Source organism: Panthera uncia, chromosome E1, assembly GCF_023721935.1.
Source record: "Panthera uncia isolate 11264 chromosome E1, Puncia_PCG_1.0, whole genome shotgun sequence".
Taxonomy (NCBI): domain Eukaryota; kingdom Metazoa; phylum Chordata; class Mammalia; order Carnivora; family Felidae; genus Panthera; species Panthera uncia.
The window spans coordinates 45,614,809-45,639,248 of record NC_064814.1 but is presented as its reverse complement, the minus strand read 5'-3'; the positions used below and the strand labels follow the sequence as shown (position 1 = coordinate 45,639,248).

Here is a 24,440-nt window from a genome sequence, read left to right as displayed (position 1 = left end):
AAGAGCAGGTCTATCTGTCTACAAAGTGCGGCAGGATTCCCAGAGAGAGTATGCTATCCCATGGACTTGGGTGAGTTATTGAGGAGGAAGACACAAGAGTCCAAGGGTTACACTATACAACCTCTCCAATTTCCTCTCTCATCATCTCTATCACTAAATTCTCATCTTCTAAAGGCCTAACCCAGGTAATGATGGTGGAAGCACCCTTCCCAGGGGTCCCCTGGTCCCTTCCAGCACAGCACAGCACACTGCTTCAACTACCTCTCTCAGGATCATTTTGGGACTCCCATGACACAGTGTCTGTGGCCCTCGCTAACAAGGCCCCAGGGGCCTTTGCAGGGGCGAGGGGGGGATGTACTTTGTTCCTGAGGACTCATTAAGAATTTGAAGTGGGAAAGGGCACCTCCAGTTTTTGCCTTCTCTCTTGGGCTTCCTCCTCATCTCAGGTTAGGAGTCAGCTTGTATCTGCCCCCAAGTCCTGTTTGGACCAGAAAAGTGGAAGAGGGAAACCCTTGGGCTGGGGACCCAGATTCGGTGCTGGCTCCGTGTCTAGTTCCCTGGATGACCTTGAGAAAGCAAAGACTTCCCCTATGTCCCCTTCGGTTAAATGGAGTTCTTAGGATAACCATCCCATCTACCCCCATAGATCAATATGGGGGATGGAGATGTCTGGAGAGATTCTAAATCACCACAAATGCATGAGGCACCACTGTTTTACCGCTGTCCTATTTATTAAGACTTGTATTTACTTAGTTCGCCCCACCTGCTCCTCCCCACTCTTGGGCAATTTTAAGGACACAAGAGGATTACCCTGTGGTGGAGAAGTCCCATGACAGAGATGGCCTCTACCTCTTTTAATCTCATTTCCATATATATTCCCCCAGAGTTGCTGACTGAGTTTGTGCAGATTCTCACTCCCTTTACATCCCTTCCCTTGCAACCTCACTGGTCTCTGTGCGGTAACAGGTGAGTTTTCCCATGATCCTCCCTCCACTCTTATGTAAAATGGAAGGAAATTTATTTGTTACTCAGTAAGTCAAACCTCCTGGTTTTACAGGCACAGCAACCAAAGTCTCAAAAGCACAACTAAGAGAGACATGCTCAGGATGACAATCAGGTGAGTGAAAGAGCCGGGACTATGAACCAGAGATTGAGGTTCCTCTTCTAGGCATCTTTACCAATTCCCTCTTTCCTAGATGAAGCTTTTTGTTTTTTCCTGACTGTTAAGGATGAGTGGGATGAGATTCAGTGTTCAACTTCCCTGCCTGGAACCAATCCTTGCTGGACAGCCTCACCTAGATTACTGAGACCACCACTAGTACATGGAGGCCCTACTGGGACCTCAGAGCAGGGAGTTCTCACAGCATGACGGAAGTCTAGGACTCATATGAAACCCCAAGAATGGCGATCCGGAAGGGCTTCCTCATCGGTTGTCACTCTTGTGATTTCATTAGCCACAGACACCCCAGATCAATAATCTGGTGAACAACCCAGAATTTAGGAAATCTTGTGTAAGTTTCATCCCTCATCGATTGAGGGCTAGACAGAAGCTACTAGGGGAACATATTATTCTGGCTCATGACTTACTTGTTTTTGAGGAATATTTCTTCCGATTGTGGAAACTTTGTGGGAAGTTTATATAAAAAGCTGTATGCCAGTATGTAGATTGCTACGTGCACTGCATGCCCCATCTCGATGAGTGGAGGAGTCATCCCTACAACAGTCCCTTGTGCCTTTCACTTGACTCTACCTCAACCAAATCAAACCAATCCTTCAAAGTCTAGGAAAATTCCCACTTTTCCAGAAACCCTTTCATCACTACTATAGCCCACAAAGATGCCCTCTTTGTCAGAAAGCCTATTTGTCAATGGATGCAGTTATTCATTCATTTATAAAATGGTGCATACCTAAAATAAGTTTATGCATATAGTTCCTAAATTCAGATATGAATCTCATGCTTAAATTGGACTGAGGGAGCTGCACTAAATCACTAAATGATTATGCTAGAAGGCACAGTGGTAAGTGCCATGTGGAATATAATTAAAGTGTGGTGGGAATGTTGAAGATGTAAATATCACTTTAAAATGGGCACAGATCAGGAAGGTATTTCTGGAAGAGGTAGTATTTGAGCTGAGTCTTGAAGACTTTGAGCACGTGACAATGGAAGAAGGATAGTCTATAGAGAGAAAGTAGCAACAGCAAAGGTGGGGATATAGGAAGTTACAGAATTTGCAATCTGGTGACATGGATTGAAATAAAAAGGGAAATTGGGGGCAACTTCTGACTGTGGCCATGATCCAACCAAGACACTTGTTTGAACCTGAGCTACTTCAGCCTGCAAGTCAAGACTTTGGGATCTGCAAGGGCACAAACCACAGCAAACATGAGAGTGGGTTTTTGAGTCATGAGAATGGATCAGATATAGATTCAGAGAGAATTTCAGGAGAAAGACATGCCTTCATGATCCTTCAGATGCCTTGGGTTACCTTGCTTGAGCGGTGGTATGTGTAAAGGTATGTGTAAAGAGCAGGGGCTCTGGAGTCAGATTACCAGAGTTAAAATCCTGCCTCTGCTATTTGCTTTACGTGACTCATGTTCTTTCTGTAAAATCGGGATTACAAGTGGGATCCATCTCATAGTAGGGGGTGTGAGGAATAAAGGAGTTAATACATTTAAAGCACTTAGAATGGTGCACAGTGCCTCGCTCGGGGTAATTCTCCTAACAGCTTTTAGCTGCAATTGTTTTCAGGGAATCCCCGAAGGAAATTCTGTCCGTATCAAATATGTTGGGACCACCTACATATCATAGGGGAAGGGATTGCTGGTTTCTCTTTTGTGCACTTACTTTATTGTGATATGGGGTTTAGTAGGTATTCCATGATCATGCCCATGAGGTGGTACTTCATCAAATACTATAAAAATAATCTGCAGGGCACCTGGGTGGCTCAGTTAAACATCCGACTCTTGATTTCGGTTCAGGTCATGATCTCCTCTGGGATGGAGTCCCGTGTCAGGCTCTGCACTGACAATGTGGAGCCTGCTTGGGATTCTCTCTCTCCCTCTCTCTGTCCCTCCCCAGCTTGTGCGTGCACTCTCAAAATAAATAAATGAACTTAAAACAAATAATCTGCATTCATTGTAGACAAATCATAAAGTAGAGAAGAGGAGAAGAAAGATAATAAAACCCATTCATATTATTACTCAACCACTGACAAAGTTTGGTATTTCTTCCCAGTCTTGTTTCTGTGTGTGAGTGTGAAAGTGTGTGTTTTTTATCTTTGTTAATATTGAAATAACACCGTGTTGTACAGGTTTGCATCCTGCTTTAGTCTTAACATTATATCATAAGCATTTCATTTTTTAATTTGTTTTTTTTTTTTGCAGTATGTTTTCCACCAGTGTACATTGATGGTATATAAGGAATGTATGGATTTCTGTATATTTGATTTTTATCTCGATACTTTTTTCTAATAATTCCTGATTACCTTTTATGGACAATCAACACACTTGCTTTCTCTTCCTTTCCAATATATAAACTTGATTTTTCTATTTCTTGACATTAATTTTATAATGATTCCAGGACAATAATAAAAATAGATGTAATGGTGGGGATCCCTCTCTTGCTCCTACTTTCATGGGATAATTTGTTACTTTCCATTAGCAATAATCCTGCAGTATCCCTCTATTCTTAGATGACTACAGCTGGGTGTTTTCCTTTTAAATCAACAATGGATTGTAACCTGTAAAAAGTACTTTTTAGGCAACTGATCTAATATATACATACATTTACATATATTAGATCAGCCTCAATTTTTTATAAGAGCTCTCTTAATCATGATAGACTACTTCTTTTAATATTCTGATATTTAAAACTCTCTATAGTTATATTTAGCATTTTGTTTCTATAGTCATAACTAAAGTTGCTCTCTAGTGATATTTCATCTATTTCTTCCTAAAATTTTATATTTGTAGTGTCAGGTGCATGCTAACTTCATAAAAAGCATTGGGATGCTGGACGTAGAGGGCATGATGACATAAGTGAAATAAGTCCGACAAAGAGCAAATACCATATGATTTCACTTATATGTAGAATCTAAAAATCAAAATAAAACAAAGAAGAAACAGGCCCATGAATACAGGGAACAAACTGGTGGCTGCCAGAGGGAAAGGAAGGTAGGGGATGGGCAAAATGGGTGAAGGGGAGTGGGAGGTATGGGCTTTCAGTTGAGGAACAAATAGGGAGATGAACGGCATGGCACAGGGAATAGAGTCAATGGTGTTGTAACAGCGTTGTATGTGACAGATGGCAAGCGTTGTATGCGACACTTGTGGGCACAGCATAACATATAGACTTGTCCAATCACTATGTTGTAAATCTGAAACTAATGTAACATTGTGTGTCAACTGCAAGTTTTTTAAAGATATTAGAAAAGTTAATTCTTTTTCTGGAGTTGCAGGAAAGTTTATATAGAATGAGAATATTCTATTCATCAAAATTAAACCAAACTTCTCTCAACAGTTTTATGAGGCTAGAGATCACTACTGGGGCAATTATTTCTTTGACAATTTTTTTTTAACTTTCTTCCCTGTTTCTGGTTTACTTGTGTATTGAGACTGCCCTTGAATATATTTTAGTTTATATTTTCCTAGAATTGTGCCTATTTTATTGAAATTTTCCACTTAAATAATATAGTTATAGGGTATTCTCTTAAAATTTAATTTTTCCTTTGTATTTCTGGCTGTAGCCCTTTCTAATTCCTAATTGTTTATATTCCACCATTTTTTTCTTATTTATTCCAGATGGAATGTCCCAGATGGCAGTCCATCTGATTATTTAAATAGATGTATGGTTTTTTAAAGTTATTATTAACTTGAGTATAGTTGATACACAATGTTACATTAGTTTCAGGTACAACTTAGCGATTTGACAAGTTTATACATTATGCTACGTTTACCATATGTCCCCTTACATCGTTACTGCAATATCATTGACTGTATTCCTTATACTGTGTCTTTTATTCCCATGACTTATTCATCCCATAACTAGAAGATTTATATCACATACATGTGTGTGTGAGTGGGAGTGTTCCCTTCTTTTTAAAGCGAACCAAAAAATGCTGTATTTATTCTACCAGTTGTGCTTTATATTTAGTAATATGGCTTTGATAGCTTTCAGATCAGCACAGACAGAACTGTTTCTTACGGCTGCACAGTACTCTTTTGTAAGGATATATACCATATTAATTTACTAAGCCCTCTTGCGATGAACACAGGTTGTTTTCAACTATTTGCTCTTACAAACCATGCTGCAACAAAGAGTATCACACAAATGCCATTTCTTACATGTGATCATATATCTGTTGGATAAATTCCCAGAAGTGGAATTTCCAGGTAAAAAGAAAACACGTATGTAATTTTGTCTCACAACTATTCTACAAATTCCCCTTGCAGCCAACCTTAGCCTGCAACCATACAGAGAATGAGATTTAGGGAAATGTGGCTCCAGCTTAGCTAAATGGCTAGAATTTTCAACTTTTAATAGAATCATCCATTTGCATTATGTAAAAAAATTTTTTTTCTATATTTTGAGTCATCTTTACATGATGAAAATTCTTTGATTTTTCCCCAAAACTTCCTGCTTTAATTTTTATACTTAAATCTTTGATCTATTTAGAATTTATTTCTGTAAAATATATGAGGTACGCATACAACTTCAGTTTTTCCCAGCTAGCTGTGCTATTGCCTCTCCAGCATTTATCGAATAGTACATTTTCCCACTCACTTAAGATGCCACTTATATCATGTATGAAATTCTTGTATTACGTCAGCAATGGATATTTCATTTCTCTTTTTCTAAAGCTTGTAAAGTGTTGCTTTACTTTATATTTTCCAGCTTTATTGAGGTGTAACTGACAAATAAAATTATAAAATATTTAAAGTGTTCAACACGATGGTTTGATACGTTTCCGTTGTGAAAGGATTCTCACAATCAAGTTAACTAACACATCCGTCACCTCACATATTTACCTTTTCCTTTGTGTCTGAGATTATGTAAGTCCTACTCTCTTAGAAAATTTCAAGGTCTGAACCCCTTTACCAACCAGCCTCTCCCCATTTCTTAAAGTTCTTTTCCTAATTTCTTGATCCGATTGCTTCACCACCCTCTTTACATTCTGTTTTTCATCTATTCATTTAGGGCTATGGATTTGTTTATGAACACTGGTTTGGTGATAATACACATGTTCTCATGTGTGTTGGTTTCACTCTCCCCTTTTTCAGTCTCCGTGATGTTCTTCAGTTTAAGTTTTGATTCCCTCTGGTCCAACAGTTTCTTACAGATTATTCAAAACACGGGGGGTTGTTTTTAAAATTCATTTTTCCTTAAGTTGGTTTGTGATGAAATATTATTGCGTGTATTCTTTATTCTTTTGGAATTTTCTGGATTTCAGGTTTGTACATTTAATTCTATTAATGTTATACATTTAATTCTATTAAAAGTTTACACATTTATACATGTTCTTTGGTGGGGGGGTGTGAAAGTTTCAGGGGCATTTGGGAAAGGCATACATACCAATTAGTTCTCTTCCATAATTATACTGAGAGCTTTTACAGCTTTGCTTTCTTCTGTCAAATTAATCCTACTACAGAATGAAAGTCACTAAAATGCTCCCTGGCTACCACACTTATCTCATGTTATACTGTTGGTATCTATGGTGATAGCTGCCTTCCTGGAGCAAGTCTTCTATCTAAACTCTTTTAGGCATATGAGGGGAGAGCAAAGGTTTCTCCTGAGAGTTCTGCTTTTTGAAAGTAATCAGCCTAAAATAGTCCACGTGCCAAAGACACACATTTTGGGGTGGCAAATTTTACCGCCCTACAGTCTATTTGTTCTTTTAGAATAAATGTATTGAGAAGAAAGATTATATCCTTGGATGTTTCCTTGCAGGAAAAATGAAGTCAAAATGTGAGTACAATAGAACAGCCATTACTGAGTTCATCCTGCTGGGCTTGGTGGAGACACCAGACCTGCGGCCAGTTGTCTTTGTAGTCTTCCTCCTTTCCTACCTGCTCACAGTTGGGGGCAACCTCAGCATCCTGGCCGCCATCTTGGTGGAGACCAAACTCCACACCCCCATGTACTTCTTCCTGGGGAACCTATCGGTGCTGGACGTTGGGTGCACCACAGTCACTATTCCCTCAATGTTGGCTCGTCTCCTGTCCCACAAGCGTACTGTTCCCTATGGAGCCTGCCTCACACAGCTTTTCTTCTTTCACCTTCTCGTTGGGGTGGACTGCTTCCTTTTGACAGCCATGGCCTATGACCGATTCCTGGCCATCTGCCAGCCCCTCACCTACAGCACCCGAATGAGCCAGACAGTCCAGAGGATATTGGTGGCTGTGTCCTGGGCTTTAGCCTTCACTAATGCACTGACCCACACAGTAGCCATATCCACCCTGAACTTCTGTGGTCCCAATGTGATCAATCACTTCTACTGTGACCTCCCACAGCTCTTCCAGCTCTCCTGCTCCAGCACCCAACTCAATGAGTTGCTGCTCTTTGCTGTGGGTTTCATAATGGCAGGTACTCCCCTGGCTCTCATCGTCACCTCTTACGCCCATGTGACAGCTGCAGTCCTACGAATCCGTTCTGCTGAGGGCAGGAAGAAAGCCTTCTCCACATGTGGCTCTCATCTCACTGTGGTTGCCATATTCTACGGTTCAGGTATATTTAATTACATGCGACTGGGTTCAGCCAAGCTTTCAGACAAGGATAAAGCTTTTGGAATTTTTAACACCGTCATCAACCCCATGCTGAATCCAATCATCTACAGCCTCAGGAACCCTGATGTGCAGGGTGCCCTCTGGAGAGTGCTCATGGGGAGGCGACCACTGGCTTGACAAGGTCCTGAGGTCTGGAGTGTCACTCCCTCCTTTTCCCTTTCTGGACTAAAGAAGAAATCCTCTAGAGCCAGTAACTAAGACTAACGGTCCAGAGTTGCTTCTGTCTCCCTGCACAGGAGGTTTTGTTTGTTTGTTTGTGTGGTTGGTTGGTTGGTTTTTTTGTTTGTTTGTTTTAATTAGGGATAAGAGTTATTGTTTCCCAAAGAAACCATGTGCAATTTATAGTCAGTATGAGTGTGGGCCCTGTCAAGGCCAACCCTTTTGACAAATTACAACTTCAGACACTGTGTGCTCCTTTCTCTGAGTAGAAGCAAAATCTCAGAACCTCGACTAGTACGGGTTCATGTCTCACAGGGAATGACTCTTTGGTTGGTTATAGCCTGGCTTCCCCAAAATATCCAAAGCCTTCCCCACTGGGGCGCCTGAGTGGCTCAGTTGGTTGGGTGTCCAACTTGGCTCAGGTCATGATCTCTCAGTTTGTGGGTTCAAGCCCCACATCGGGCTCTGTGCTGACAACTCAGAGCCTGGAGCCTGCTTCGGATTCTGTGTCTCATTCTCTCTCTGCCCCTCCCCCACTTGGGCTCTGTCTCTCAAAAATAAATACATGTAAAAAAAATTTTTTTTAAAAAGAAGCCTTCCCACCACGCCTTGCATCCATTAGTAGGTCATGTGATCCCCGCAAGTTCAGCTATGGATGGTCTGGTTTTAAAACATGGACCTAGAGATTAGATTCATTTTATTTCACCTATCAGATTTCTACAAACCAAAACAGGAACTTTCTTTTCCTATCACATGAAGATATCATGGGATATAGAGGGGACAGAGAGGAAGCTGTATGGGTATATGTTCTCTAGTACCTCTGGAGAGCATGATTCATGTGTGCAAATTTTTAAAACTCCACTAATAAATATGGTAAACCTTATAATACAAATTTAATGTTCCTCATCTGTTTTTCCTGATATATTTCAAATCATTTGAAAAGATAATCTTTTGTAATGAAAATATTATTTACGCATGAAAAACCCCAAAATACTCCATATGAACTTCCTCTCTAAATCCTCTCAGTCCCAAAATCTTCCAGCTGAGATCATCCATATCTGTAAATAAAGCCATATAGTGATGCTCCCCTAAACGTCCCTTCTCGGTAGGAGAACAGTCTCTAACCTAGAATGTTCTCTCATCTTGCATGCTACATCCTAAGCTTTCATCCAATCAGTATTTGGCTTTATTTTCCTTCTAGCCTCCCTTTGAGATGAATCACCTATTGTGGGCATCTCTACTCTGTCACTGATGTTTCCTGATTCCTTGCCCCAAAACATCCCTTTGACCTGAACTGTGTCCTAGCTTCTCTGTGAGTTTTCAGGGAAGTGAAAGGATTGAAAGGACTGGGTAAGACAGAGATGAAGAGAAAGGACATGAGGGAGGGAAACAAAACAAGACTGGAGGTGAAGCGTTTGCAGGAAAATGAAGAAGAAAGAGGGACACGGGGAGAAATAGGACAGAACTGCAAACAAATGGGCTGAGAGTGAAGGCTCGGGGCACTGGAGCGGACTGAATGGGGTACACAAAGAGTGGAGACAAGAAAGATAGAGAAATAGGATAAGATACCTTGAGATGGCTAAAAGGTCAGAGAAAAGAAGGGGGGAAACAAAATTAGTGGGTCAGAGACGAAAGAGTTGGGCTTCTGTACAGGGCTGCTTCTGTTCTATACTGTCCAGCAATAACCAGTTTATGCGACCCTCACACCATCATTGTGGTGTATCTTTTCTACCGTGAATAAAGCAATGTTCAAATTTCACTGAAAGTGCTAAAAAGTGTCCAAGGGACACATTTTCAGTTTCTCTTACAAGAAAGTGTTCTGAGAATGTTAGGGAGGTTTATCAGATGACAAAAGAGATGAGAAGAAGTTCTGGGTATTTTGTCCACCTCAAATATCACCAGAGTCTATGACTAACCAACCACCTTATCAACTTACTCTCTGCCTTTTGGGTCACGCTAGCCAAGACCGTCAAAAGACACGGGGGGGGGGGGGGGGGGGGTTGGGGGGGGGGGGGGGGAGGAAGGGGAGGGGAGGAAGATAGCTCTTTCCTGATCCTTTCTTAGCCATCAGATAAACTTCAAGAATGCAAATGGAGCTTCCTCCAAGGGTCGAGGAAACTGTCCAGGAAGACCTACAACATGGTCTTCACTTCATCACTTCCTCTCATCCGCAATGTTCTCGACCTTGAATAAGTTCTCAACCTTGTCTGGGCCTGTACTTGACAGGCACAAGGTAACCATCAAGGTTCTTCCACTTGTAATCCCTTCTGATTCTACTAGTTTTGATGAACAAATAGACTGTGTCACTCTGTTTACCCTGAAGAGTTACCACATCTTCCTACTACCATTTTTCCTACCCACCAGCATGTAACCCTGCTGCACGATGGAGCTTATTCACTTCCAAAACTCCTTGTGCCTCTAGCCTTTCTTATATATGAACACTCATCTCAAGGCTCACGGGATGATTTCATGTGTAATCACTGGAGTAAAATGGATCAACTTGTTCAGCATTTGATAATAAGTGATGACTCAGGCACTGATTCCGGGCATGCTGTCTACTCTCCAGAATCATAGGGTTTTATTACCGATTTGGGAGATTCCCTTTTCTTTGGAATTTGCCTGTTTTTTTTTTTTAATTCCAGGTTATTATTCCAATGTATGTTTATCATACATGTAATACATCATATCATAAAGGTTCAAACAATACAGAATATCATTGTCGCTCTTTTATGCCATTCCTTCAGTAATCCAATTTTTAAAAAAGAACTAAGTGGCGGTAGCTGGTATTTGGCTTTCCACACAAATGAACACACGCTCCCACTTGCATGCACGTCAACATATGCAAGCACAACACCGTACTGCTTTGTAATATGCTTTCCCTCCTCTCTGTATTATTACAATTTTTTTTTACATATCAACCTACAAATCAACGTTATCCATTTTGAAGGCTTCATGATATTCCATTTTATGTATAAACTACAATCTATTTAACAAATCCCTATTGATTTCATTTATTTCCTATTTTGGGCAGTTGTTAATAATACTGGAGTTAACATTCTCATTTGTATATGTGTTCATATAACTGAAATTATTTCACTGGTTATATTCATAAAAGGTGTGTGTGTGTGTGTGTGTGTGTGTGTATGTTGGACCAAGGTTGTAGGGCAACCAGCTTTAGTTAGTTGATTGGCAGTTTATGAGAATGTTTCTTACCTCACTTGCTTTTACTGAGTGTTATAAATAGAATTTTTTTATCTTTGATAATTAGATTAAATATTGCATTATTTTTAAATTAGAATTTCTTTATGAGTGTGACTCAATTGATTTTTATATATTTATTTCTAATTTATTTAGATTTATGCTTTCAAAATTGCCAGTTCATATTTTTTGCCCCATGGGGTAGTTTATCTTTATTTTAATCATTGGTGGCAACATTTCACATTTTAGGGTAGTATCTCTTTACTGTCTGTGTTGCAAAGATATTCCCTAATTTCCCACTTGTCTTTTACTTTGTTTAGGCTTCTTTTGCTCAAATGAAGTCTGATATTTTTGTGAAGTTTATCATGCTTTTTTTGTCATGCTTAGAAAATAATGACTTTTCCATCTAAATGTTGGTTAAATACTTATCAGTGATGTTTTTCTAGTACATTTACATTTGCTTTAATTTTTTAAACATTTATCATTTCTTTTTGAGAGAGAGAGAGAGTGTGTGAGTGGGAGAGAGACACAGAGAGAGAGACACGGAATCCTAAAGGCCTCCAGGCTCCAAGCTGTTAGCACAGAGCCCGACATGGGGCTCGAACCGACAAACTGCAGGGTCGTGACCTGAGCCAAAGTTCAAATGATTGCTTATTTACAATTATTTGTAAGTCAAATATTTAAAGTACACACAATTTATTTTTGTGTATGTTCTAACTTTTCCCCTAGTGGATCAAAGTTGTCCAGATCCCATAAAATGTAAGCTTGCTTGTATATGGTGTACGTGATAATGTATATGGTTTATGTATAATATGTGTAATGTAATACAAATATAAACACAAATATATAACAGCAGCCAGCGAAATGACAGAAGAGGAGATCCCCACTCGATTCCCCCCTCAGCAACAATATTTTGGACAGAAAAGTTGTGGGGGCTCTGGGCTTTAGGTAGGAGACTGTGAGACCCTGGTGGAACCCAAGACTAAGAAGGTATATTTGGAGAAGGACATGTGCCCAGGTGGCTGTCATGCTGACAGTAGGTCCTGGCTACAACCTAGAAGCAGCTCTGTCCCCCTGTGAACTCAGCTTGGCCCCGTTTGGCATTGGTCCCGTCACTGGCAACATCTGCCGGGAGACCCAGCAGAAGTCATACCCACCTGTGCCCTGGTTAACAGCCCCGCCAACCTTGACCCTGGCTGTGGATGCTGAAGCAGCTCCAGCCCTCTCAGCTGCCAGTCCCGCTCAGCCGGGGACAATGCAGGAGACACGCTCATATATGCCTCTCAGACCCTCAAGCCCCGGTCCAACTGCAGACGCTGAAAAGGCCCTAGAACTTGGCTTCTGCACCTCACAGTCATGGGCCAGGAATACTCCCGCTCGTCCAACGACCCACCAGGGGACACATGCTACTGTGCCTCCAGAGGTTGCCCCACAGACCTCAGTCCAACTGCAGATTAAAGTGGCCTGGGAACACTTGTGCCCACAAGGACCTGGAGGAAGACACACTCGCAGAGACAGGCATGCCAACCTATCTTTGAAGAGTCCCTATAACCAACATCTAGCTTCAAAGAGACATCTTGGCACTTTACTAGGATCAGCTTCAGGCATCCTGCCAGGATTTTAAATCTTGAATCCTGAAAAGTGCTCCCTCGTCAATGAACTCTCGCTATTCAGCCTCACATTCCACCCACCCCTTTGGTCCTCATGATCCACTCCCACATCTCTCCTTTGTCAACAAGAGGAGCTTCCAGTTCCTGCTGGGTTGCACTGGCGAGTGTATTCGTTTCTTATGGCTGCTGCCACAAAATACCACACACTTGGTGACTCAGAACAACAGGAGTTTATTCTCTCATGGCTCCAGAGGCCAAAGGTACACAATGAGTCCTACAGGGCTAACTTCAAATGGCAGCAGAGAAAGTTTGCTCCACAGGCTCCGGGGAGAACGCATTCTGAGTCTCTCCCAGATGCCAGTGGCTGCTGGCCTTCCTTGCCCTGTGGTTCCCTCATTCCCTCTCCACTTCCAGCCTCGCATTGCCTTCTCTTCTGTAGTCATCCCTCTGCCTCTGTCTCCTAAGTACTCCTGTGATAACATTTAGGGCCCACTTGGATGGTCCAGGATCATCTTCCCAGATGAAGACGCTTAGCAATCACATCATATCTCCAAAGGGTTGATTTCAGGGCTTAGGACCTGAATATCCAGGGGGCCCTGTTTCAGCCTAGTGTCAGATTCTTTTCAGTGAGTGAATTATTTCTCTGACATCATGAGTGGGATTGGCCTTTCTCAGAATATGCTGAGACGTAATCCCAATTGTTCTGGAGGCATGGAGGAGACCTGGGAAAAGTTCTTGAGGAAGACAAGAATCATCTTGTAGACATCTGCTTCCTATGAGGTGTTTGTGTGGCCGTCACACACAAGGAAGTTGATCTCCACCAGCAAAGGGGAAGGGATACTCTGGCCAAGTGACTGCGGGAGAGTCTGGGGGTTTGCAATTCTCATGAGCAACCTCTCAAACTTCCCCATCCCCAGACTCAGGGTCTCACTCCTTCCTTAGCCGGGCCCTGGATTTAGCACAGGAGACTCCCCTAAGCTGCACATTCAGCCTCCCGTGTGGATCTGCCACCCTTACAATTAGGTCCGATGCCTGATTTTCAGAGCTCTCTCCTTGTGGCTGCAGAAGATGTGCCAAGGAAGTTTTCAGGCTTTCGTGGCATACCCTGAATTGAATGTTGGTTCCCCTGGGCTTTGCGTTGTTTTTTCAGGCTTCTGGGAAAGTTAACAGAAGCGACCCACCCTTAATTCTTAAAACTCCGCAATTCTTATACTTTCCATGGCTATCATATTAATGTGCTGGTGCTAAAACGTGACCCAGTGTTTCGCCTTTCACCTGTACCTCATCCCAACATACCACAGCTGAGTCTCAGCGATGAAACTACGGTTATCACCAAGCCCACTTTCCCCCCAGCTGTGGCGAATGGTCCAGGTGCAGAATTCCATCAGGAGGATTTGCTTCCTAGGGCCACTCCCAGTACCAGCTGTCTCAGTCAGGCTCCCCCCAGAGCAGAGCCTGAGACAAGACGCCCGTGTGGCTTAACTGGGAAATCATCCCAGGGAGCAGGAATCCCTGGGAGGAAGACAGGGGTTAAGAGGAGAGTGAGATGAATGAAGAAGAGATGTCCCTGACCAAGGGGCCAAAGTCTCTGCAACGGATGTCCAGCAGAGACTTGATTGAGCGTGAGAATATGGAATGCTTCCCACGACTGTCTGAGGAATGGTTGCTGGGGTATCTACCCATTGGCTCCCCTTTCCTATTGTCAAGGCGCTCTCTGCACTCTGGGCACTCATGCTCAGACCTAGCGAGTACCCAGCCCCACTGCCAAAATTCATGGCATCAAAGGATCCCAAGGAAGAGGCTACCCTCTGTCGGCCTGCCACAAGCAAAAGCCTGAGGGGAACTGTCCGACCAGCTGCAGATGAAACGAGAAGAAAGGCTGAGGGAGAGGTGAGGCAGACATCTGATGTGTCTGCCACAAGGTGCTTCCTAGAGGTGTTGTGAGGAACGACAGGGACCCAGGCGCAAAAAGTACGTAACATATTACCATGTGCCTAACAAATACCCACAGATGTTATCAGTTGATATGCTGACGTGTTGCCAAACTTCTATCATCAGCTTAGCGAATCTTATGTGATTTAATCTGCAAGCAATGCTCTATGGTAGAGGATATGCCCATTTCACAGATAAGGACACTGAGGATCAAAAGGGTACAGCAGCTTGTCCAAAGTCAACCACCGAACGCCAGAAAACAGGTCTGTCCACAGTGCATTTCCTACTGCAGAAGGCTCCTCTGGTGGGAGAAGACAGAGACCCTCTCTTGGGAAAGGAGTGTTGCGTAAGTAGAGGTGGCTATAGGTGTCAGAGGAACACCCTCCTTAACCCTCCTGCATCTTCTGTTTACTAGTCTGCCGCCTTCACCAGGGCTCTCAATCTCTCAGAGCCCGGCCTAGATGGTCATATTGGCAGACAGCTCCCCAGAAGGCCTCCTAGCCCAATATAGCTCTTCGATCCCCACTTCCAGAGACACTGCTGGGTGCCTAAGACACAGTCCCAGGGGCTCCCTCTAACAAGGCCCTGAGGGGGAAAAACACCACATTTCTGAGGACTCATTAGGAAACTGGGTGTGAAGAAAGCTTCTCCTTCCTGCCTCTCTTTTGGGGCTCCTTTCTCATCCCAGGCCCAAGACAAGTCTGGAAATTAGTTTATCTCTGCTCAGTGGCTCCGCTCGGGGTTGACATCTGAGAAATATACCCCTCCCTTAGCAAACCTATATCTAGTCCCGTTTACACCTCTAGTTTCCAGGGTGGCTTGAGAATGTGAACAAGTCCTGGGACCTCAGTGACCCTACCATTAAATGGAATTTATATCACCGTCTCTAACTACTTGCTATAAAGCTATGGCTAGAGATAAAGCCCTTGTTCATCTTTTTAAAAGAAAATTTGAATACCAGAAGATGTGAGGCACGGTTGCTATATTTAGGAAGGGCTTGTGTTGTTTACAAAACAACTTGTCTTTCTCCCCATCTGTCTACTCCCTCTTTGGAGGGATAACACTGTAAGGATAATGCTAGGGTACAGAAAATATCAGCTTGTTTCCTTGATTTATTATATCTAGTTCCTTACCTCCTTTCTGGCGGATACGTGGGTCTACATAACTCCTCATCTCCTTTCCTGAAGAGCCTCCCTTGTGTCTACGCCCATGCCTAGGTGAGTGTACTCAGGGGTTCTTTCCCTGCTCTTCCAAAACAGTGATGGGGCCTCTGTTGCTGCCATCAGCTCAAATCTGACTTTTCATGAGGTACAGTTGCTGCCTCTGAAAAAGAAACTGTTTTATGGGAAGATCTGAGGCTACGACCCAAAGATCCTGGCTCCTTTTCTGGACCCCTTCGCCCATACCCCCATTTCTTGGAAGCCTGTTCTCTGTTACTCTTAGGAGAGCGTAGGAGAGTGGGATTCACTGAGTCTGATCCACTGCCTATGACCCATTGCATCGGGCAGCCTTAAACCTTCACTCCAGTCCCAGGTCCTGCTGAGCCTTTCCATCAAAAGGAACAGGGAGGTATTCTTTGGAGTTCCAGAGCAGGGAGCGGTAATAGCTCAGGAGGGAGAACCTGGGACTCGGGACAATGCTTTGAGAATGCTAAATGCCTCTACACCTCCCGTAATTCATCCTAATTCACAAAAGTCTAGCCTCAGTTCCAATATGTCCCGAAAATCTTCCATGACAACTCTAGGTCACGCCGATGCTCTCTTTCTCTGCAATCCTATGAATGCTTGAGCCATCTATTTATCTATTTAATAAACACTGAGTACCTACTATATATAAAGCAGTATGATAAGTATTAATGTTGTAAAACTGAATGAAACCTGCTTGTGGTCCTCATGTCATTTACAGAGAAATAGGGGAGATACACTTTATAGAGAAATGACTTAGCTAGAAGATACATGGTAATAAATTCCATGAGATCATGTATAGTGAGAGCTTAGGAGAGAAAGAGAGACAGTGGTGCTTTTGACAGTGGGAACTCCCAGGCAGCCAGCCTTCAGTCTTGAAATACTTGGGATGTAGAGTTGGAAAGGGATCCATTGCAGCCAGAGAAAACTGCATGAGCACAGAGGTAGAAAGTGACACAGTCACAATCTAATGCTTACGTGAAAAAAGGAAAATAGAGAGTAGTTCATTGCTCTTATGTAGTATATGTACAGAGCTGTGGTCCATCCATTGATTTGTCCTTTGCAAAACACTGATTAATCATCAATTTCAGAAATTATAAGTTGCCTGTGACTGGTCCTCCTTCTCGCCTATCTGGTGATCCTAGAATTTTAAGCATATTTTAGAGATCACTGCATCTAAGTTTTCATTCATGTGAACCCATCACCCTTTCCCCTTCTGCTAGAGTCACTAGACTCCAACCGCTTCCCTCTGATTCCGGTGTATTCTATGCAAGGGAATAACATTGCTCTTAGGAAGTTCGAGCTCTGCTTATCCCATCAGCAATAGAGAAACATTGATTTTTTTTTTTTTAACCAGGATCTTTTATAATATCTGAAAAACATGGCTCAATCTGCTTCTCTAAGTATGTGCCTACTTCCTGAGGATCTCTCCTTAGAGCGAGTGGTCAAACCGCTGTGTCTGAGTCAAGAATAAGTGGAAGGTTGGTGGCCGTGTGATGTAGAACACTAACGGTACCCAGCTGCAGCTGCCCCAGAGGTCATGCTTGCAATTTTGGTTTCAGAGGTGAGTAGCAGATACTATAAAAACAATAAATAATTTTAAATTAAGCTCTTATAAAGTCTTAGTTGGCATCAAGAACATCAGCAACTTATTGACCTAGGGATTTTGAATTTATACTTCAGCACTACGTTCCTCACCTTGGATAAATATACTCGGTTCAACTATCTGATGTCTGCAATCACGGGTCTGAGTCTTGCTCTCTTTGTTTGAGCTTTATTTCTAGAAGCTCTGAAGCCAAGATTTTCAAATGCTTTCTGGTTTCTCTGGAAATAGCATTAATTTTTCTATTGTAAAATCTGCTTATTGGTTTTGACTGATGCCCCAGAGTAAAATGGAGAAATCCATCTTAATCTCACTGTCTGTTTTTATCTTAATTCATTTTCCCAATGCCCCAAGTATTTCAACCTTTTCAACCAGGAGAGGATAGAAGGGACAAAGTGATGATGGTTTGGGGCATCTCAGCTAAGAGCAGAGGCACTGAGTTGATGGAGGAGGTGAGTGATGAGGTTTAACCTGGGGAGTGGGAATATCATCACCCAGACAGCTGAGAACTTACCTGGGGTTTTTAACATGGGTAGTTTAAAGCATTAATGTTGAATAAACAAATTGGAGTGGACTGATATCTCCCCTCCTGGGACATTTCCTTACAGAAACTCATGGAACCAGAAGTTGGGGTTAACAGGACATCTGTTACTGAGTTCATTCTACTCGGCCTAGTGGAAACAGAACAGCTGCAGTCTGTGGTCTTTGTAGTCTTCCTCTTTGCCTATCTGCTCACAGTTGGGGGCAACCTCAGCATCCTGGCCGCCATCTTGGTGGAGCCCAAACTCCACACCCCCATGTACTTCTTCCTGGGGAACCTATCGGTGCTGGACGTTGGGTGCATCACCGTCACTGTTCCCTCAATGTTGGCCCGTCTCCTGTCCCACAAGCGTACCGTTCCCTATAGAGCCTGCCTCACACAGCTTTTCTTCTTTCACCTCCTGGCTGGTATGGACTGCTTCCTATTGACAGTGATGGCCTATGACCGATTCTTGGCCATCTGCCGGCCCCTCACCTACAGCACCCAAATGAGCAAGACAGTCCAGAGGATGTTGGTGGTTGTGTCCTGGGCTTTGGGTTTCACCAATGCATTAAATCACACTCTTACCCTAACCACCCTGAACTTCTGTGGTCCCCATGTGATCAATCACTTCTACTGTGACCTCCCACAGCTCTTCCAGCTCTCCTGCTCCAGCACCCAACTCAATGAGCTGCTGCTCTTCGTAGCAGCAGCCTTCATGGCTGTAACCCCCTTGGTCCTCATCACTGTGTCCTATGCACACGTGGCAGCTGCAGTCCTACAAATCCGTTCGGTGGAAGGCAGAAAGAAGGCCTTTTCCACATGTGGCTCCCACCTCACAGTGGTTTGCCTCTTCTATGGTACTGGTATCTTCAACTACATGCGTCTTGGTTCCGAGGAGTCTTCAGACAAGGATAAAGGGGTTGGGGTCTTTAATACTGTTATCAACCCCATGCTGAACCCTCTCATTTACAGTCTTAGAAATCCTGATGTTCAGGGTGCCCTGTGGCGGGTACTCATGGGGAAGCAGTCACTGACTTAAGGTTTGACAATGTCCTTTCTCTCCTGCCTTTTCTGGGTTAAGGAAAACTTCCCATGAAGGCATTAACCTAGAAAATGGCCCATAATCATATCTCTAACTGCCTGAAGACTTGTGTGATGTATGTGTCCCGCAAAGAAATGCTATGTAATTCATTCATTAATTCATACAACAAATATTTATTAAGTTGCTTCTCGGATCCAGATGCTTTCCTAGGGAACTGGTGAACAAAATAAACAAGAGTCTCTGCACTTATGCAACTCATGTTTTCATGAAGACAGACAAAATACATAAAATAAATAAGCTTCATATATGGAATATCACACAGCGATAAGGGCTCTAAAGAAAAATAAAGAAGATAGGCAGATATGAAGCTAGGTTCTGCTGAGGAAGTGCCCCAGCTCAACTGCCACCTTGTGTATGGCTGTGCTCACTTTCTGAGTAAGCCTGAGGCTTTGAAAGCCCAGTAGTTCTGGAGAGCAATGGCTTATAAGGAAGGGCTATCTGGATAATAGGTAACCAATTAACCCAAGTAACCAGTAATGTCGCTGTGAAGGTTTTTTTCCTGGTGGGGACATAAGATTCCATCTAGGTCAGAGTACAGAAAGACCTTTTAAGCCATGGGCCCAGTGCCAAGATTATCCTATTCTACACTTCACCTTTCACCTCCAAAAAAATCCATTCCTTCTCTTGACTATCACACAAGAACCCAATATAATGTTTAGTGGACAGGTAGGGTCTAGAGAGAGAAATAGCTCACTAAATTAAAACCACTTTAATACACACATGATATATCTCCAGGTCAAAAAAGCAATGTCCCATCTCCACCCCTTGCCATGTCTTTCTTATTGGACGAATCCCCTTGTTCACAGATATGATAAAGATGATAAAGCCTTTGTAAGAATAAGCATTTATACGCCAACCAGGTCCTTTGAGTTTTCAGCAAGGAATGTACAATATAACCCTCTCCTCCAACATCTTATCTTCCCCTCCCAAACCCCCTAGCTCAGAAAATGCCCATAAATGAAGCTTCTGGGAGTGATTCCTCTCTCTAGCTTTATTAGTACATCAGTACAGCTCCAATCCAGAGAATTTCCTCATCTTGATATTTATCCAGCCTTCAGCTCATCCATTTCCGATTTGCACCTCTTCTCCAGCCTTCCTTGGAAGGCTACTTACCCTGTCCTAGCAATTCTACCATCCCTCCAATGTATCCTTCCTAAATCTGCCCCATGGCTACACCTGGAGCCTGGCTTCCCTGTGATCTCTTCTTGGAGCCATGAAGCTGAGGATGGGCTGAGATGAGGATGGAAGAAAACACAAGAGTGTGGGAGGTAGGACAGGAGTGGGAGTGGATTAATGAAGATATAGTGGGAGGATGCAGGGAGGGATGGGATAAGATGGTGAGCAGAAGGGGTGAGAAGGAAGGACAGAAATTAGGGGAAGGACACAAGAGAATAGGAGATGAGAAAGGATGGGATGATTGGAATGATCAAGCAAGATGCCTCAGGGATGCTGATGAGCTCAGAGATAAGTATGGAAAAAGTGAAGAATGAATGGGATGGGAGAAGAGAGTAACATTCCTAGTATGGAAACACTTCCCATCAGCATGTGGCCATGTAATAACTAGCACCTTTGATGTTATTGTTGGGTTTCCCCTGCCCCTCGTTCTAATTGGGCGGGGGGAGGGGGGAAGTTGAAGTTTTGCTGAAGGTATAATGATGCAGAATAGTCTTGGTACTCCTCTTCTGCTTCCTCTGACTAGGAGCCAATCCTAGGAGAACAGAGAGTAGGGCTGGCAGGGGAGAAGGAGGATGGAGGTGTGTGCTCAGGGTTCATTCCCCACAACCCCACTGGCCCACTCAAGTTATCAGCCTTCCTGCCTTTGGGGACAGTGCCTGCCGGTACAGTCTAAGGAGTACAGCTGAAGTATGTCTGTTTTCTGATACTCTTGGGTGTCCCAACACTTCAGGGTTAAAGAGAACAAGCAAAATTCTTGTGAGTAAAAATCAGGAATGTGGGTTGTAACCACTGCTCTGAGACCTTAGAAATTTCCTTTCTCTGGCTGGACTTGTTCCAACCTATACCTTAAAGAACTGGGACAAGATCATGTCCTCCACAGTTCTTCACATTAAATGACCCTTGATTACAATAGGCTGGGTGAATTTTTTCCTAGGGCTGAACCCAGAAAATATTTTGAGGACGTTATCACTATTTCCACCACTCCATCTAACCTGTGAGCATTTGACACAACCAGTCTTATCTATTACCCATCAAAGGTCCCCAGACCTTGGTAAGACAGCAGAGACAGGACTCTGGTCTTCTCAGCCCTAACTGCAAAATCCAGCGTTCCTTGATGGCTGACACTCTATGCCCCTTGAGTAGCAGCATATCTTGCAGGAATGTGGAAACAGGATGCCTACCAAAGGAATGACTCAACTATGAAGACTGGCAAAGACAGGACCAAACCAGGCTGTGCCAAGATGGACCCTAGAGCTGACCTTTCACTCACTTTCTCCTTCATTATCGTACATTAAAAGTCATGCCCAGGGGTGGAGATTTAAAAGTCATGCCCAGGCTAATTACACATATGACGCATTAAGAAGCATGACCTTTAAATGCACAGGTGCCAATAAATCCCCACCTCTACATGCTTAAAAGACATCCTTTTCCCACCCGATAGAAACCTTTTTTTCTTCAACTCATGTAATTGCCCCTTCCTTTTCCTCATAAAAGCCCCTTGCTTTCATCCTACAAGCAGGGCTGTTTGGATTTCTACCAGAATCTGTACTCTCTGAATTGCGATTCTTTAATCCCAAATAAGTGCTCATTTGCCTCTCACTGTGGCTCTTTATTTTCAGATTCATAGTCTTTCCCTGTAACACTTTATGATTTTGCGTCTCGCTTTGAGCAAAAAAAAGACTTTTTCCATCTATAGCAGGCAAGCTAGGCTAGTTTACATTGTGCTGACAAACAGCCCCTAAAATCTCGGGGGTTCTCAACAGCAAAGGTTCATTTTTTATTTATGCGACCTCAGTTATTTGATAGATCTAAAAAGAGTTGTTTTTTGATTGCTCATCTTTTTTCTTATCTTGAGGATGACTAACGACTTCCAAGTCTGAGTGGAAACCGCAAGTCTACATTTTATTTGATTGGGTAATTGCTTGTAGTGAACATTCATGGTCTTTCTGATTTCTGGTTCTGCCTTTCTATCAGCTCCCAGTTTCCCTCTGGCATCCGGGTGGTTCTTGGGAATGGGTTCCACCCTGTGGCTCCAGAGTGGAGATACTAGCATTTATCACTGGCCTGGCCATAGTGATGATTCTCCGTGGGCATGTGGCCTAAGCTAGTTTAATAAGATTCATTTCACAACTGTGTTTCCATGACAGAATTAAGCCCTGTGCTTAATTCTGACAATTTTGTCAATTTTCTCAAAATGGACAATTTTTTCAATTCTCCCAAGGCTCCATAGCTAGCAACATCCTAGATGCACAGGACAGAAGTTAACTTACTACATAGAATGCATACCTTAGGTTACTAGAACTCAATTCCTTAGGAACTCTGGTTGAGAAGGACTGCTCTACATGTGCTCCTGATAAAATTTGTAACTTTTAATGTTTGTGGGCCCTGCTCCTGGGCTCCCAGGGAAGCTATACTTTTACCAAGATCACAATGACTTCATTCAACTTCAAAGCATGGGCAATCTTTCTGCCTTGAGCACACATTGTACATCTGCTTCATTAGCAAATAACCTAAAAGAAACATTCCAAACTAAAGATAAGAGGAAAAATCTCCCTAAGTTCTGTGTCTGTTCCTGTACCTCTGAAGCCTGTGAACTTGCACATACTAAAAGCATAAGATAAAGGTTTTAATTTTCTGAAACATCTTTGGCCATGATGACTATAACTCTCAATGTAACAAAAAACATATATAACCCTGGATTAAACATTCCTTTTCCAAAGCACACTCTTCTTTGTGAAGATTGTGTATCCCGGGCGGCAGCAGGCTTCACTTGGGCTCCAATAAAACTCTTTTCCTTTTTTTTTTTTTTTTTTTTTTTAAGAAATTCTAAAAGATTTGTTGATTTTGTGTCAAAACTCTTAGTCAAGCAAAGAAATAAACATCCTTGCCCTTGGAAGTCTGAGAGGCATCAAAGATCTACCAAGTAACCTGAGGGGCCAAAACACAGGAAAGCAAGGAATCCCAGAGAGACGTTGCTGACAATTGCACTGCTTTCCCGACAAACCATTTGCTGATTCCAAGACAGGGGCTGAGAGGCCACAAGCAGAGCTTCCATGGGGCGTCTGGAGCCGGAGAGGCGGAAGGAAAGTGGGGGTAAGACCCGACAAAGGGCAAAGGATGGTACACACTCCAGCTTTTCAATGGGGCTTCCAACATGGTACCTTCTGGAAGTAATACATAATAGGAAATAGGCCAATGAGGAACACAAAGACAAGAGAAATGTAGCTTAAATTCAATCTCCTTACAGCTTGCAGCCCACTGATAGAAACCGGAAACATGCAGAGTGTGACCTTCCCAGGGAACTCATGGCTGCCTTACTTCCTTAACGTTTTTGTTTTATTAAAGACTAAAAGTAGGAGTGCCTCGGTAGCTCAGTCAGTTGAGTGCCCAACTTTGGCTCAGGTCATGATCTCATGGTCCGTGGAGCTCAGAGCCTGGAGCCTGCTTCAGATTCTGTGTCTCCCTCTCTCTCTGCCCCTCCCTCTTTCTCTTTCTCTCTCTCTCAAAATTAATAAAAATTAAAAAAATAATAAAATAAAGGCTAAAAGTAACCTTATCATAACAGCAGCTAGCCCCTCAAGGCCCTAAAAGCCTTGCTTTAAAATTCCTTAGAAACTTACTTTATCTCTATCTCCCTGCCACCACAACATTAAAAATATATTATCAGTCCCTCCTCACAATCTCGGTGCAGCTCTTTCTTCCCATTGGTCCTGTCCCCTGCTATAATTAAATCACCCTTTTGCACCAAAAACGTCTCAAGAATTCTTTCTTACATTTACTCACAAAGCCCACTTCATAATTTCATCAGTACTGAACCTTCTGTATACCGTTTTTTCCCTACACATACATATCTATGATAACGTGTAATTCATAAATTAAGTACAGTAAGAGATTAACAACAATAATAAATAGGACAATTATAATAAATAATAATAAAATAGGACAATTATAATGATAAACCGTGACAAAAATTATGTGAATGTGGTCTTTCACTCAAAGTATCTTATTGAACTGTACTCTGCCCCCCCCCCATGATGTAAGATGATAAAAGGCCTACGCGAGGAAATGAAGTGAGGTGAACGACATAGACATTGTGATCTAGCATTAGGAGACTATTGACCTTTTGAGGTCAGGAGGAGTATCATCTGCTTCGACTGTGGGTACCAGGAAC

The 24,440-nt window shown here is 42.8% G+C and overlaps 2 protein-coding genes across 2 annotated transcripts; both read left to right on the top strand.

Moving 5' to 3' along the window:
* The first annotated feature begins 6,936 nt into the window (after window positions 1-6,936).
* LOC125926903 (olfactory receptor 3A1) lies at window positions 6,937-7,899 on the top strand. Its single transcript, XM_049636809.1, has one exon. It carries the CDS (start codon window positions 6,952-6,954, stop codon window positions 7,897-7,899), a length of 948 nt encoding a protein of 315 aa, XP_049492766.1. The 5' UTR covers window positions 6,937-6,951.
* A 10,171-nt stretch (window positions 7,900-18,070) lies between these two features.
* Window positions 18,071-19,030, top strand: LOC125926905 (olfactory receptor 3A2). The gene has a single exon (XM_049636810.1). It carries the CDS (start codon window positions 18,083-18,085, stop codon window positions 19,028-19,030), a length of 948 nt encoding a protein of 315 aa, XP_049492767.1. The 5' UTR covers window positions 18,071-18,082.
* Window positions 19,031-24,440: the final 5,410 nt, after the last annotated feature.